The sequence below is a fragment of the Chenopodium quinoa genome, unplaced genomic scaffold, assembly GCF_001683475.1.
Source record: "Chenopodium quinoa cultivar QQ74 unplaced genomic scaffold, ASM168347v1, whole genome shotgun sequence".
Classification (NCBI taxonomy): domain Eukaryota; kingdom Viridiplantae; phylum Streptophyta; class Magnoliopsida; order Caryophyllales; family Amaranthaceae; genus Chenopodium; species Chenopodium quinoa.
In genome coordinates, this window is record NW_018743175.1 from 6,280,717 (window position 1) to 6,296,376 (window position 15,660).

The 15,660-nt window shown below is 34.2% G+C and overlaps 1 protein-coding gene across 2 annotated transcripts; it reads right to left on the minus strand.

The window, feature by feature from the left end:
* Positions 1-2,280: 2,280 nt before the first annotated feature.
* On the minus strand, positions 2,281-6,444 carry LOC110732787 (transcription initiation factor TFIID subunit 14b-like). Of its 2 annotated transcripts, none has more exons than XM_021912792.1 (7): positions 6,248-6,444; positions 5,719-5,992; positions 5,494-5,585; positions 5,169-5,390; positions 4,906-5,093; positions 4,694-4,812; positions 2,281-2,641 (listed from the first exon to the last, which is right to left on the minus strand). In XM_021912792.1, exons 2-7 carry the CDS (start codon positions 5,791-5,793, stop codon positions 2,555-2,557), a joined length of 783 nt encoding a protein of 260 aa, XP_021768484.1. In that variant the 5' UTR covers positions 5,794-5,992; positions 6,248-6,444; the 3' UTR covers positions 2,281-2,554. The 2 variants fall into 2 exon arrangements, with proteins under 2 accessions (XP_021768484.1, XP_021768483.1); XM_021912791.1 differs by having other exon boundaries at positions 5,494-5,582; positions 5,717-5,992; positions 6,248-6,443.
* Positions 6,445-15,660: the final 9,216 nt, after the last annotated feature.

A 15,660-nucleotide genomic window follows, 5' to 3' on the forward strand; every position in this document is an offset into this window, starting at 1 on the left:
ATTGAAAATTTTATCTAAGAGAAAAGAAAGAATTTATTTTATTTCGTATATAAAAAAAATACTATTAAACTTAAAAAATGAAATTCACAATTAATTGATATTTAAAAAAAAACAAAATTGGATTTGATAAAAAAAATAGTGAAAATATGACAAGTGGTTATAATAAAATATTTTATAAAAATATTAATAAAAAAAAAATGAAATCACTTTTAATTAAAAAAAAAATCAGTTTTCTTTCAAAAAAAATATATCAGTTTTGGATTAGATACAAAAAATAAGAAAAAAAAAATCATTTAAATTAAAAAATATACTCCCTCCGCCCGCAATTATCTGCAACATTTACCTAAAATGGGTGCTCTCTATTATTTGCAACAAAATTTTTTCTTTCCTTTTTTGGTAATATTTAACTATTAATTACCCACTATTACCCACTTTTTTGGTTAGTGGTCCCCTCCACCACCTACTACCCACTAACTAAAACCCACTCAAAACAAAATTAAGTGAAACCACTCCTTTTCCTTCCATTTTCAACCTTAATTAAACCCACCAAAACTCCCCTAAAAGTTTTGCCTAGGAGTCCGCAAACATGTCCTTTGTTGCAGATAATCCCGGGCGGAGGGAGTATCTTTTTTCTTTTTCTAGCAAAAATAAAATAAAATTGTTCATCATTTATCATTTATTGATCTAAAAGATTAAGTTATACGTAAACAAAATTTATCATATCTAACAATAAACTTTATCACTACTTTAAATTCAGTATTTTTTAAATCCTATATATATAAACTCATCTAGTGTCCTACGCGATGAACGATGATCATAATTAATAAGCCACTTCAATCATAAGTGTTAATTTTGCAAGGATATTAATTTTGCAAGAGGACGGGTTTAATCATGCAACTTATCAACTGACACGATCAACGATTGATTTACAAAAAATAATGGAAGCCTGGAAGATTATATTTTCACCGTGTTCACAATTTAAAAAAAAGTTGGTTAAATAAATACATATAGTTTCACATATATTATTTTCTTTCTATTTTTCTTCGAGAATTGGTTTGTATTGTTGTTTAAACAAACAATTTACAAAATATACCGTGTTTATATATGTGTTAACCTTAATTGTATAAAATTAAAAAAAAATAGTAATATTATGTATTAATATTTTGTTATTACTATTGAAAATTATTAAATGTTTAATTTAACTATTAATAAAAACCCGTGCATCGCACGGGCTTAAATCTAGTTTTTAAATTTTTTTTTTTTTGAGTAAGGGTTTAGGGTTTTTAAATATTTAAATCACTCCTAATGATGTATAAAGGCAACCATATTATTTTTTCTTAAATATATAAACCCCTCACTAATCTATATAATAATTTAACAAGTTTTTTTTTTTTTTTTTTTCTCTTTCTAACTTCACACCACAACACTCCTAAACTCCAATCCATTAATTTAAGGAAAAAAATATATGCAGCCCTAAACCCCTAAGAGTTGCATATAAGAAGCTAAAAGTGGAAAGAATGGATAATAAATAAACATTTATTACACCGATTTACTCGTAAATTGTTGATAAATTTCCAACTTAATACTACAAAAGGAAGTATATTAAATGCTTATATGCAGCATATAAGATTACCCTTAATTTAATGCACTTTTTAAATTTTTTTTTTTTTTTTTTTGGTAATAACCTCCAAATAACTACCTATTACAATTTTTTTAATTGATTTATTTGTTTTTTAGAAAGAGGATCAAAACTTCCTATTACATTTATTTTTGTAAGAAACCAAATTATTCAAATTATTTAAATATAAATTCCATGCTTTAGCACAGACACGTTCTAGTTACTACTATTGCAAGGAATTCAAAACAATTTAAGTCACCTCAGATCGGTGTTACTTGGACGTAGGATCGATGATGATGTATAGTGTCATTGTTCACCCAAAAGCACAAATTCATTATGGGCTCTAAGAGTTCATAATAATTGCCACTCACGGGACATTTGAAAAGACGAAATCAGAATTGTAAATAATAGCATGTCATTCCTTTAGGTAACACCATCGACGATATATCAATCATATAGTTCACACTAGAAGTGAAATTTTTTTAGTTCCAATCTTTATAAAGATTAGAAGGTTTTAGAATTTAAAGTTTAATCGATTAAATTATTTTAATTAAAAAAAAAATTGATTAAATTACTGTAATGAACTGACGACATCATCCACCAACAATCAAAACAAGACTGGAACGACTTGCTTGTAATGTGCATTGTTTTATGCTCATCCATATAAAAAAATTAATATGTACTTCGTAATTTTTGTAACTTGGATCAATGTCCTTAAAATTATGAGGAAAAGGACGTAATGTAGCACATAACATATCCATAAACAATTGAAGACCTAAAGCTGTGTCAAATACAATTTACTCCAAACTTATTTACAAGAAAAGAAGAGTTCATGTTAAACTATGAAGTCTTAATTGTAAATTTCACCACATGCATCAGCAATCCAAGCTAAGAAAGCTGGCACAGGAGCTATTTCTTCTTAGTCAGAAAATACATTTAAAAGGCCGAGGCAGGATCCACAGTCCCAGAAGAGCCTTCCACCATACTCATTTGTCTTCTTAGCTTAACAATATGAGCCTGTACCTATTACAAGGTGTCAAAATATTTTGGAAAAAAAAAAAAATTACTATTAGTTGTTAATCAGAAGGTTTGAAGCGTGATAAATACTCCATAAAGTATAGCTTCTTCAACGTAAGTGGTTACATCACACAAGTTTGACAAAACGTAGTTTCCAATGAGCATGTACAAGTAATAACATAGTGAGCACATTATTTTTTCTATGGATGAGCATAAAACAATGCACATTATGAACGACAAATATAAATATCGAGTATTATGTAATATAGCCAATAGAGAAACATACAGAAAAATACACAAACATATATTACAAACAGATCAAGTGTCTAAAACCTAGTTGTCGTAAGTATTGAAGTCTTCAAGAGTTTTAGTGGTTTCTACTGAATATCTCGATCTACTATGACTATGCAAAAGTGGTTTCATTGGTTAAAGTTTTGGAATCAAATCACTCATGCAGTTGCATAAAGTTTTTTTATGCATGTGTATACCATGTTCTCTTTCCATAAAGTCTAAGACAGCCTCCTTGCAGTTGCAAAAACAAATTGGCATACAATTTAATGTCAGACATGTCCAAAGTAGCAGTTATGCACGGGGACATAGTTTTACATTGGATCACAATATATCTGCAGTTGCATAAAGAATTTCTATGCATGTGTATACCATGTTCTTGGTAGTTTAGCATCATAGACAATGCATTTCCCATAGAATCTAATCAAAGCAGCCTCTTTGCAATTGCGAAAACAAGGTGGCATACATTCTAAATGTCAGACATATCCAACATAAAAGTTATGCATGGGGGACATTGTTTACTTTGGTTCATAGTATATCATCATCATAGTAATAATTGACCAAGTAACTCAAAGTCATCCGTAATTACCAAGACAACCGAGTGACTTCTATAAGATACATCCTAATACTGGCACTCACTCAGGCAGGAATGCAGTTCTGCATGGGTACATTTAAATAGTTCATTATTTAACTTGTGATATTGGGCAAAGGGTTAGATTATGTGCCTTAACCTCGGGAAAAATAATGTTAAATTCACCATCTTCATTTGGTTCACTTGAGGGAAAAGGCCAACCAAAGAGATACATACAGCGGAGAAAGATATTCAAGCCAGTGGCAGGTCTTATTGGCTCAAAATCTTCAAGCACATAATAAAATCAAATTCAGGACATGTGCAATTACAAATTCCCAAATCCACTATCACAAATTCACAAGTCGTGCCTTACAATAGTACAAAGTCCTAATTACAATTCTTATATCACATGTCACAATTTTTATATCACAAGTCAGCCTGTAAATAGCTTATACTTCTACACTAATATGCAATGGCATTATATAAACTAACATTCTATTGTTCAAACAGCTTGAATTCAATTGCATTAAATCTGTAATTAGTAAGTAGACAGCTATGATACAAAGTAATTAAATTATTAGTTTATACCTTAAAAAAGAATCCAAGATAATCTACCAGATAGGAAACAGAATGGGACGTAGGTTTGCAGACTTTTTGTGCCACTACGGATGCAAATATAACCAACATTTCCTAAGTACAAATATAAGATCTCAAAGTATTATAAACTATAGCCAACTATTGCCTAAAGTACCAAGAATATTAAAATATGCTAAAGCACCTTTGTGCTGATGCAAATGAAGGGGAGGAAAACACCTCCCTAGGCTCCCACTGTCAGTCCTATCCTTGCAGAAAATATGATAAACTAATGTTTGGACATTACCAGAACTTATTCTAACCATTCCAAGCTTGAAGACAAAAAATTGAGAAAGGTCAACTCAAAAACCAACAACAACAATATGATTCAGAGTCCACCTCTTACCATACAAGTGCATGGAGTTCTGTATAACAAGCAAGAAAAAACCTACTATATGGGTGCAAATCAAGAAATCGCCACACACATCAGAAACTGTAAAAGTCTTAAACCAAGCACTAATTTAGAGTTTATCACACTGAACAATACCAATCTTGCAATAAAATAAACTTTAGAAACTACGAAAATGCCAAATAGATTAATATAGAAACCAGATGACTGCAGTTACCTGTTGACGAGCTGCGGCAAGTTTGAGAAGTTCATCTGCCTCTGAAAAATTCATAAACCAATGGCCTAGAGGGTGATCTTTAGTGCTCCCTCTCCGATCACTGTTTTCTTCAGTCAGAGCTACAACATCAATTAAAGAGCTAATCAAGCTCACAAAAAGTCTTTCAATGAAAATAAATGAATAAATAAAATGAAAGAAGAATCACATCATACCGGAGGGTGGTAGCTCTAAACCTGCAGGAAACCGAGGAACAACAACAGCAGGGTGATTCTGCACGCGACCAAGAAAGAGCTCGGAAGGATCAGGAAAAACAACTTCATCATATGATTCCACAACAACAGGCTTCTTGGTAGACTGTGGACCACTCTGTTCTAGAGGATATAGCTTTAGATGGTGGAATCTGTTGAGAAGTTAAATACCTAATGAGATCCACCCTTGAGTAAAAGCACAAAGAAAACAGAGAGAATTTACTCACACGTCCAATTTCCTGTCACATGCATCACTGTGGAAGTAGAGTGAAATGGCAATCTCAAATTCACCCCAACCGCATTCAGACAATTCAAAAGGTGGAGAATCAACAACTCTGATAGGGTTATTGAAACTGGGGTGGAGTTGAAAAACAACACGCTTAACTACAACACTCAAATCCTCATTTGTTGCCCCACGAACATAGACTGTCCATTTATGTGATTGAGACCTAAATTTTTTTTAGAAAAAACAAGTAAGTAAATAAAAATTCACTTAGACATGCTATCAAACACCAGGTGGGCAATAAGTGAAATCAAAATATGCAAACTCACTCAGTTGCCTTCCGACCAAGCCAAAACGCAATGGTTCCATAAACAATTGGCACGGAAATTTCGACATCCTTGGCTCTTCGACTCAAATTCTTGACATAACCCATTGATTAAAAGTTGGTAAGGGTTAGAACGGAGTAGAAATAAATATGGAACCCTATAAAAAATTGTGACCGACTTCCCTAAAAAAAATTAATCAATAAATCTTGAAAACAATTACTCTCACCTTTTTTTCTCTCTCTTCGTGAGAGTTTTCAGCTTTATTGAGCGGTGAGCCGCCACCATCAGAGTGATCGACCCCATCTTTTGGGGCAGAAGGTGGTATTTGAGTCATAGCAAATCGAAACAAAATTTATAGTGGAATGAAATATTTTTGTTCTAGAAAAATTACCACCTATGGCATAATACACTCATATAGCAAATTGCACGATGATCACAATGCCCGACATCTTCCAAAACATGAAGCTTTCAAGAGCTTATCTCAACCCCGCACCTTATGCATCTGTAAAATCGATCAAAACTTCTAAGCTTCACTACTATCAGTTACAAGATACCCAATATACAGCACTCATATACTATCAAGTATTCTTATTATCTTCATTTTCGACAACCAATTCCAAGTTTAAGACATGCCACTGCATATATAAATTGAGACATAAACTTACCCAAATAATCAAGCTCCAAAAAACAGAAATTTAAATGGCGAAATACAAAAAATGAAATACGGAGTAATATATTATCACTATCTTAAGCTTACCTGATATGGGTTTTCGTCCCACCAACACTGGAGATATGACCCTCTGGAATTCTGGATTGCTAAGTGATATGGTTGGAATTAGTTAAATGAACTAATTCAATTAATAACTCATAGTTATGTAATAATTGGAAATTTGTTAGATATTTGTTGCAAGTTGTTAGTAAGTGGGAAGTAGTGGAGTAGTTAGTTATTTCCTTTAAGCGGAATTATAACGTGTAACCCACTACAATAAATATGAATAGTTGTACTGTAGCTAGTAATCAATTTTTTTTACAGAATTAATTCATTTCTTCTTCTCTCTTCAGTTCCCCTCTGTTTCTCTATCTCTCTTTCTTTCTCTTCTTTTCCCAATTACCCATATTTCCGCCATTGGAGAAGTTTCAAGTTACCTCCATTATCATTGGTATCAGAGCACTCTTACTGTACCTCTACAGTGAGCGATTCTGGCGCCTCCTCCTGTGACTCGACGAGTTGCTGCAATGGAAGACCAAATCAAGAATCTGGAAAAAACGAATTGATGATCAAATTTCAAGATTCGATCAGAAAATTGATGAGATGTTGAAGATGATGCAGGCGATGCAAGCTGAGAAGGTTTCAACCCCTTCGAGCTCCGAACCCTCTTCTCCAACATACTCTAATGGCAGTTTGAGCAGGTCCAATTCCACCAGGACCTTAGGTATGAACCCTAAGCTTGAATTTCCTAAGTTTAATGGTGTCAATCCTCGGATTTGGGTTAAAAAATGTTGCAAATACTTCAATCTTTGCAAAATTGCTAATGATCAAAAGGTGGATTTGGCCTCATTGAATATGACTGATAAGGCTGAACATTGGGTGATGAATTATCTGTCTATTAGAAGGTCAGTTGTTGTTGATTGGAATGACTTTGTTGTGGATTTTTATGCACGATTTAGGGATAATTCTGCTTTAGATGTTGTTGAGCAGTTCAATAGATTGCAACAATTAGGGTCTATTGAGGACTATATTGATGAATTTGAGAAACTTAGATCTGTAATGCTGATGAATAATCATATACTACCTGATGCTTATATTTTGGAGAGTTTTGTGGGAGGGCTTAAATCAGCTGTGAAACCCTTTGTTAAGGCGTTTAAACCAGCGACTATTGCCCAGGCAGTGGATTTTTCTAGGCTACAGAAGGAATCTCTGAGTTCCATTCATACATACAACCGTTCTAAGCCATTCTCTTATACATCAAAAACACAAACAACAAACACAAATAGCCCAAACACATTACCCCCATTGTTACCTACCCCTTCTTCTAAGCCTACCCTACCAGCTTTGACACAATTTCCACACAAGAACAAAAACTATAAACATATACCAGCTGATGTTAGACAGGAGAAGATTGCTAAAGGACTGTGTTACTACTGTGACCAGCCTTATACAAGAGAACATCAGTGCCAATTTAAGAAACCTCAGTTGTTTATAGTTGAAATTCCTGGATCTATTGATTCTGACAGTGATGAGGATTTGGGATCTTTTCCTAATTCCATTGATGAACCTCAAATCTCTATGCATGCTCTTGCTGGAAATCAGTCTTTTCAAACTATGAGAGTGATAGGCAGAATTCAGGGAAAGGATTTACACATTCTTATTGATTCTGGAAGTACACACAACTTTGTGGATGCTTCTGTAGCTTCTAAGTTGGGTTGTTCTTTAGAGCAGATTCCTTTCCAGGCTATCTCTGTAGCAGATGGGAATCATATTCCTTGTCGGCAAGCTTGCAAGGGGTTTGCTTGGAGTATGCATGGCCATAGTTTTGAAGCAGATGTGTTGGTCATTCCCTTAGGGAGTTGTGATATGGTGTTGGGAATACAATGGTTAAGACTGTTGGGTTCTATTCATTGGGATTTTCAGAAGCTTAGAATGGAGTTTACTTTTCAGGGAAAACAAATTGTTCTTAAAGGTATACCACCTAAAAAGTTGTCTGTGGTAGAAGGAGATCCTAGAGCCTCAATCATGGATTCTTCAATCCAGTTATGTTTGTTGCATGTTCAAGATTCTAATTGCTTTGTTGGGCAGATGGAACAGGACACTAATACAGTTTTGAGTAATTCTGAATTTTTGGCCATCAAACAGCAGTATGCTAAGGTTTTTGAGGAACCTTCAGCTTTACCACCTGTCAGGGGTGTATTTGATCACTCTATACCTTTGATACCAGGCAGCACACCTGTTAATATCAGACCCTACAGGTATCCCCTTAAACAAAGGGATATAATTGAACAATTGGTGCAGGAGATGCTAGATAGGGGCATCATCCAAAACAGTTCAAGTCCTTTTGCTTCCCCTGTTATGTTAGTGGGTAAGAAAGATGGAACTTGGAGGCTATGTGTAGATTATAGGGAATTGAATAACATAACTGTGAAAAATAAGTTTCCTATCCCTGTAATTGATGAATTGATAGATGAACTTGCTGGGGCTTATGTGTTTACTAAGCTTGATCTTAGGGCAGGTTACCATCAAATGAGAGTAAGCTCAGCTGATGTGTTCAAAACAGCCTTTAAGACCCACACTGGCCATTATGAGTTTTTAGTTATGCCTTTTGGCTTAACTAATGCTCCAGCTTCTTTTCAAGGTTGGATGAATCATGTCTTTAGGCCTTTACTTAGGAAGTGTGTTTTGGTGTTTTTTGATGACATCTTGGTCTATAACAAGTCCTTAGAAGATCATTGGAAGCATTTAGCTGAGGTATTTGAATTGATGCAGCAGAATAATATGTTTGCTAAAGAGAGCAAATGTATATTTGCTTCATCAAGAGTTGAGTATTTGGGACATTATATTACTCAGAATGGTGTTGAGACAGATCCCAAGAAAGTAGCAGCAGTGAGCAGTTGGCCTGTTCCTTCAAATGTCAAAGAATTGAGAAGTTTTCTAGGTCTAACAGGCTATTATAGGAAATTTGTGAAGGGATATGCTGTTATTAGCAAGCCTTTGACTGATCAGCTTAAAAAGTCTGGTTTTTCTTGGAATGAGCATGCTCAGGAAGCTTTTGAAAAGCTTAAATCTGCTCTAGTTTCAGCCCCTGTGTTGGCCATTCCTAATTTTGACTTGCAGTTTGTTTTGGAGATTGATGCTTCTAAGTATGGTATTGGTGCTGTTCTGATGCAGGAAGGTCATCCATTAGCCTATATTAGTAGGTCACTGGGAACAAAGTGGCAAAAACTATCAGTTTATGACAAAGAGTTGCTAGCTATTGTGTTTGCAGTTCAAAAATGGGAGCAGTATTTGGTTGGTGCACATTTCATCATAAAAACAGACCAAAAGAGTTTGAAATGGTTACTTCAACAGAAGATCTCCACACCCTTTCAACAATTTTGGCTTTCAAAATTAATGGGGTTTGATTATGAAATTCAATATAAGTGTGGAAAGGAGAATGTAGCTGCAGATGCATTGTCAAGGGTTCAAGGCTCAGAGATCTTGTTTATGGTTGTTTCTCTGGTTGAATCTAATTTGGGTTCTATGATTACTGCCAGTTATAACTTGGATGACAATTATACTGCTATGATTCAACAGTTACAGAACCAGGTGGGAATTACTGATTTTAAATGGGAAGGCAATTTGCTTAAAAGGAAGGGCAGAATTGTTGTGGGACCTGATCTTCAGCTTAGAAACAAAATTTTGGCATGGCATCATGACTCTCCTGATAGTGGACATGGTGGCATGGAATTGACCTTAAAAAGGGTAAATAAATTGTTTTACTAGAAGGGTCTTATAAAGGATGTTAGTGCTTTTGTGAGGAAGTGTGTAATTTGTCAGGCTGCTAAATATGACACAGCTGCATACCCTGGTCATCTTCAGCCTCTACCTGTTCCAGAAGAAGTTTGGATTGATATTTCTATGGATTTCATTACTGGGATCCCTAAATCTGCTGGAAAAGATGTGATTTTTGTTGTGGTGGATAGATTCAGCAAATATGCCCATTTTATGGCATTGTCTCATCCATTTACAACAATTCAAGTGGCACAGTGCTATTTAGATAGTGTGTTCAAGCTCCATGGGTGGCCTAGATCAATTGTGAGTGATAGAGACTCAATTTTTGTTAGTCAGTTTTGGAGGGGTTTGTTTTCTTTGTATGGAACAGACTTGAAGTTATCCACAGCTTACCATCCTCAAACTGATGGACAGACTGAGGTTGTTAATAGGTGCTTGGAAGCCTATTTGAGGTGTATGACTGGAGATGAGCCTCAGGAATGTCATAAATGGCTACCCTTAGCTGAATGGTGGTATAACACACATTTCCATTCTGCTTTACAACTAACTCCTTATGAGATGGTCTATAATCAGCCTCTATCTTTACATCTTCCTTATCTTGCTGGTGAAGTCAAGAATGATGAACTTGACAGGAGTTTACAGAGAAGGGAAAGGATGATTTCTGAGCTTAGATTTCACCTGAAAAAGGCTCAGCAGAGAATGAAGTCTCAGGCAGATAAACACACATCAGAAAGAGTTTTTAAAGTTGGCGATTGGGTTTGGCTCAAATTACAGGATTATAGGCAGTTCACTGTTCAACGGAGATGTAATTTCAAACTTTCACATCAGTTTTATGGTCCTTTTCAAGTGGCTGCAGTTGTAGGGAAGGTTGCTTATAAATTGAAGTTGCCTTTTGAAGCAAAGATACATGATACATTCCATGTGTCTCAGCTTAAGAGTTTCAAGGGGCAGTTGCCTTTGGCTGCTCACATTCCTTCTGTATTTCAAGGCCAAATTGTGGGGTCAGAAGATATTCGTCCTGCTGCTATTTTGGATAGGAAGATTGTCAGATTTCAGAATAGAGCACATGTTCAGTATTTGGTGCATTGGGAGGGATTTCCTGATTATGAAGCTACTTGGGAGTCTGCTGAGTATTTGGAGCGACAATTTCCTGATTTTGTTCCAGCTTTGACTTGAGGTCAAGTCTGTTAAAAGGGGAAGGCTATGATATGGTTGGAATTAGTTAAATGAACTAATTCAATTAATAACTCATAGTTATGTAATAATTGGAAATTTGTTAGATATTTGTTGCAAGTTGTTAGTAAGTGGGAAGTAGTGGAGTAGTTAGTTATTTCCTTTAAGTGGAATTATAACGTGTAACCCACTACAATAAATATGAATAGCTGTACTGTAGCTGGTAATCAATTTTTTTTACAGAATTAATTCATTTCTTCTTCTCTCTTCAGTTCCCCTCTGTTTCTCTATCTCTCTTTCTCTCTCTTCTTTTCCCAATTACCCATATTTCCGCCATTGGAGAAGTTTCAAGCTACCTCCATTATCACTAAGATTAAAAGAAAAGCCCTCGTGAGGGAATTCCAAGCGACGAACCCTAATATCGTTCCCGAAAAAAATTGGGTTTTTTCTCCCTTGTTTATCTCATTCGTTTTTTTTCTTTCTTTCTTTCTTTCTTTCTTTCTTTCTTCTAAAGGAAAAGTGCTCAAAATATTTACCTCATCCGCTCAAAATAATCACATTTTAAGGTTAATTTTTAATAATCTGACGTTTGTACTCAGTCCACTCTTAATAGACCCAAGTAACCGGTTACCTGATAAATAGGTTTTTTTTGGGTTTAAATTACACGTGTCACCGTATAATTTGTCTAAAATTTTAAATTAAAAAAATTGAATTAAAAAAAAAAAGTGAGACCGGCAGCCACCCAGCCACTCCCTCCCCCAGCCCCAGCCACTGTGAGATCGGAGTTCGTGTCGCCGCCGTCTCTATTGCGAGTGGTCTGGGCGATCGAAATCGGGGCGAGGGAAGCTGAGGGAGGCTGAAATCGGGACGGGGAAAGGTAAGGGCGGTCGAACTCGAGCCGGAGGAAGGGGAGTGAAGGCGGAATCGGGACGGGGGAAAGGGAGAAGTGCCGGAATCGGTCAGGGGGAAGGGGAGGGGGTCGGGATCGGGATCAGGATTAGGACAAAGATCGGATTTACGAGGGTGGGGGGATGGTTTTATGGTTCGCCGAGTCGTCGGTGCTTTAACGCTGCCTAGGTTTTCTTGGGGGAGGGAGGGGTTGATGGTTCAGGGGAGGGGGTTAGGCGCGGCGCCGGTACCGGTGGTGGCGTTGGCGTTGGGGTTGGGGGTCTGGGTGGCTGGAGTGACGGGGCAAGGAAGTCAAGTGGTTGGGAGGGAAATTATTATTATTATTTTTTTTAATTTTGTCTTTAAGAAAAATTAACTTTTAAAAATATTTATTTATTTAGTTTTACAAATCATAGGCGACACATGTCAAGTAACTTGTTATAACGAGTTACATGAGCAGTTGAGACCATTTTGAGTGGATTGATATCAAAGGTTAGATTATTTAAAAATAATCGAAAAGTGGAATTATTTTGAGTAGATGAGCCAAAGGTCGAATTATTGTGGTCAATTTTTCCTTTTTTTAATGACACTTTCTCTTTTGGAAATACTTTACATTTTAATAATATACTACCTCTCCTGTCAAAAAATAAAATAAAATAACATACTATCTCCGTTTTTATTTAATCGACACCTTTCTTTTATCACTTGTCAACGCACTATTTTAACGATTAATATGTCTAATTTTTGCCATTATAAAAAGTGGATGTTAATAAAATATACATTAAAATGATTTAAACAAGATCCCCACTTGACTATGTTTCATCGTAACTATAAATTACAAAAGTCAATCAAAGTGTAGTTTGTGAATAGTGTAAAAGTCAAATGGTATCAACTAAAAAAAACGGAGTAAGTATAATTTTACCCACAAATGGTCTCAATCTTTCTTACTTTATCAATTTTCCCTCTTTTAAAAGTTTGAATCTTCAATAATGGTTTCCACTTCCTCTTATATCCCTTTAGAGCAACTTTGATGGTAAGTTAATTAGAAAATTAGTTTGTTACGCCACACAAGATTTAAAGCTAATGCACTTTGTAGCTAATTTGTGCCCCTATGGTTAGCTACTAGCCTGTGGTTTAAATGAGCCTTAATTTCTTAATTAATTTTTTAAATTTAAAATATTAATATATCAACTTTTCTTTTTGGCAAGTTGTTGCTTAACCAAGCTTCTATCATTTTTTGGCTCTAATAGTCAAGCTAATAGGTAGGGAATTTTCTAAATTGCAAGCAAGTCCATTGTTATAACGGTTGGAGATGCTCTTATTTTTCAATAAAATAATAACCTCAATATCTTTTCTAATAATTTTTTATGATCCTACTTACCTCATTAACACTTATTTTATTAAAGTCAATAAAACCTTCCTAAAATTTCGTGCTTTCACAACGCTAGCATTTTTTTTAAAAAAAATAGAGAGATTAAATGCAACATTTTGCTATTCATATACCATGCTTGACTTAATTTTTTAACTATTATAAAAGCAACTCCAATGGCAAGCTAATTTTCAAATTAGCTTGTCATGCTACATAAACTTTTCAACTAATTATCTTTTTAGCTAATTTGAGTCCCAATGGTTAGCTATTAGCTTACTACTTAAATTATTTAGTCCGTATTAATTTACTTTTTGTATTTTCTTTTGGGCAACGTATTAATTTGGCTTTAGTATTTTCTTTTTGGCAAGTTATTTTCAAACGAATTAGTTTGACTAAACTAATTGCATATTCTAGCTCCAATGGTCAAGCTAGTATCTAAGAATTAGTTAACATTACAAGCAAGTCTCTAGCTATTACCATTGGAGTTGCTCCAAAATAAATAAGGAAATTATACCATGTAAGTATGTAACTCTAACGTGTGCACTATTTTTGAGGTAACCTTAAACTTGTAAAACATCAGTCAATTGGATAGAAAAAACAAACACTGTTAATAGTTTCACTTGTTTTTTTCACTGCAATTCAAACTTATTTGTTAAACTCACTCTTTCTTTCTCAATGATAATGAGATCTTGTTTCTCTTCTTCTATTTTATATCCTCAATTTCAAGACTAAATACAATGGATGAAGGCAATATCAACAAAACTCTATTTTTAGTTCACATAGCTTCAAAAATTAAACCTAACCTAAAATTTTAATGCCTTCCCATTTTGAAAACCTAACATTTACCTTCCCACGTCATCCACTAAAATCAAATTAAACATCAAATAAAAAAACAGAATAAGGAAAAAGAATGAAGACTTGGGAAGACTAAAAGAACTGCATATTATCTTCATTTTCTTTCATATTTTCCATTTAAGTTTAAAAATTATGAAATCAATGAACATTGTTTTGTTTTGGGATTTTTCATATGGTACCACTCAACTTTTGGCTTTTCCATATGATATCCAAATATATTTTTCTTTTACGTGGTACCACTCAAGATTATAGTTAATTAATACAGTGACATTTCGTTAGTTAAAACTTTTTTTTTTTTTTACGAATTCGCATACCAATAATATTATATACTTCCTCCGTTAACAGTTATCTGCAACATTTACTAAAATTAGATACTACCTATTATTTGCAACAAAACTATTTCTTTCCTAATATAGTAACTTTTTTATGGTAAAATGTAATACCCCAATTTTTTTTTATATTTAACCAACTATTTTCTAGTATAAAGCTTTAAATTTATAATTATTTTCAAATTTATATAATATGAAAAAAAGAATTAATAATTATTATTTTATTTTTATTTTCGGATTTTTTTTTTTTAAAAAAAAAGCTGATTTTTGGGATAAATTCCAGGAACTGATTATTTGTAAGCTATTTTATCTAAAATTTGAATGTTTAATCTTATCATAGTTACTTACTTGAATCTATCCCAAACCTCAATCTCACCCAATTCCCACATTATAAAATTGTTGGCCGTGAGAGGGGGGGGGGACACAAAAAAGAAATAATACTACTCTTCTTCTTCCACCCTTCATCTCCATTGATTGATAGACGAAGGCTACTAGGTGAACGTTTCGGAGGTTACTTACCTTGATATTTACGCGTAACTCAAGACGGAGGCTAATAGGTGAACGTTTCGGAGGTTACTTACCTTGAGATTTACGCGTAACTAAAGATTGGTAAGAGGGTATTCGGTTACGTGTGAGGAAACATTAGAATAATCACGTAGCTAAGATAATTTAGTTTAATTCCGAACTTATTTATTTCCTCGTTAATTAATGTTTTTTTTTAAAATGTTTTACAGTTTGGATGTAACGACTATTTTATCTTTGCCGTCGCTTAGATCACATAGTTTATAAAATGGTATTTTGTTTTGCTTTGCATTTATTTTCTATGGAAAATAAGTGTAGCAATAACACTCCCAATGTTCGATGGTTGGTTTTGAAAGGTAAAAAGGTTACTCTTATCATTTTACAAAGACCCGAATATTGGGGGTGTTACATAAAATGACTAAAACACCCTCATTTAAAAAATATTAACACATAATACTACACATAATTACTAATTATTATAACCCTAATCTAACTTAGTTATCTAACTTTTTTTCCCAAAATATCAGATCTCCCCACCATCTCTCTCC

Coding starts and splice junctions, on each gene's coding strand:
- LOC110732787 (XM_021912791.1), bottom strand. CDS start 5,824: ATGACTCAAATACCACCTTCTGCCCCAAAAGATGGGGTCGATCACTCT. Junction 5,583..5,716: donor ACGAAGAGAGAGAAAAAAAG/GTGAGAGTAATT, acceptor GGTTATGTCAAG/AATTTGAGTCGAAGAGCCAA. Junction 5,391..5,493: donor CTTGGTCGGAAGGCAACTGA/GTGAGTTTGCAT, acceptor AAAAAAATTTAG/GTCTCAATCACATAAATGGA.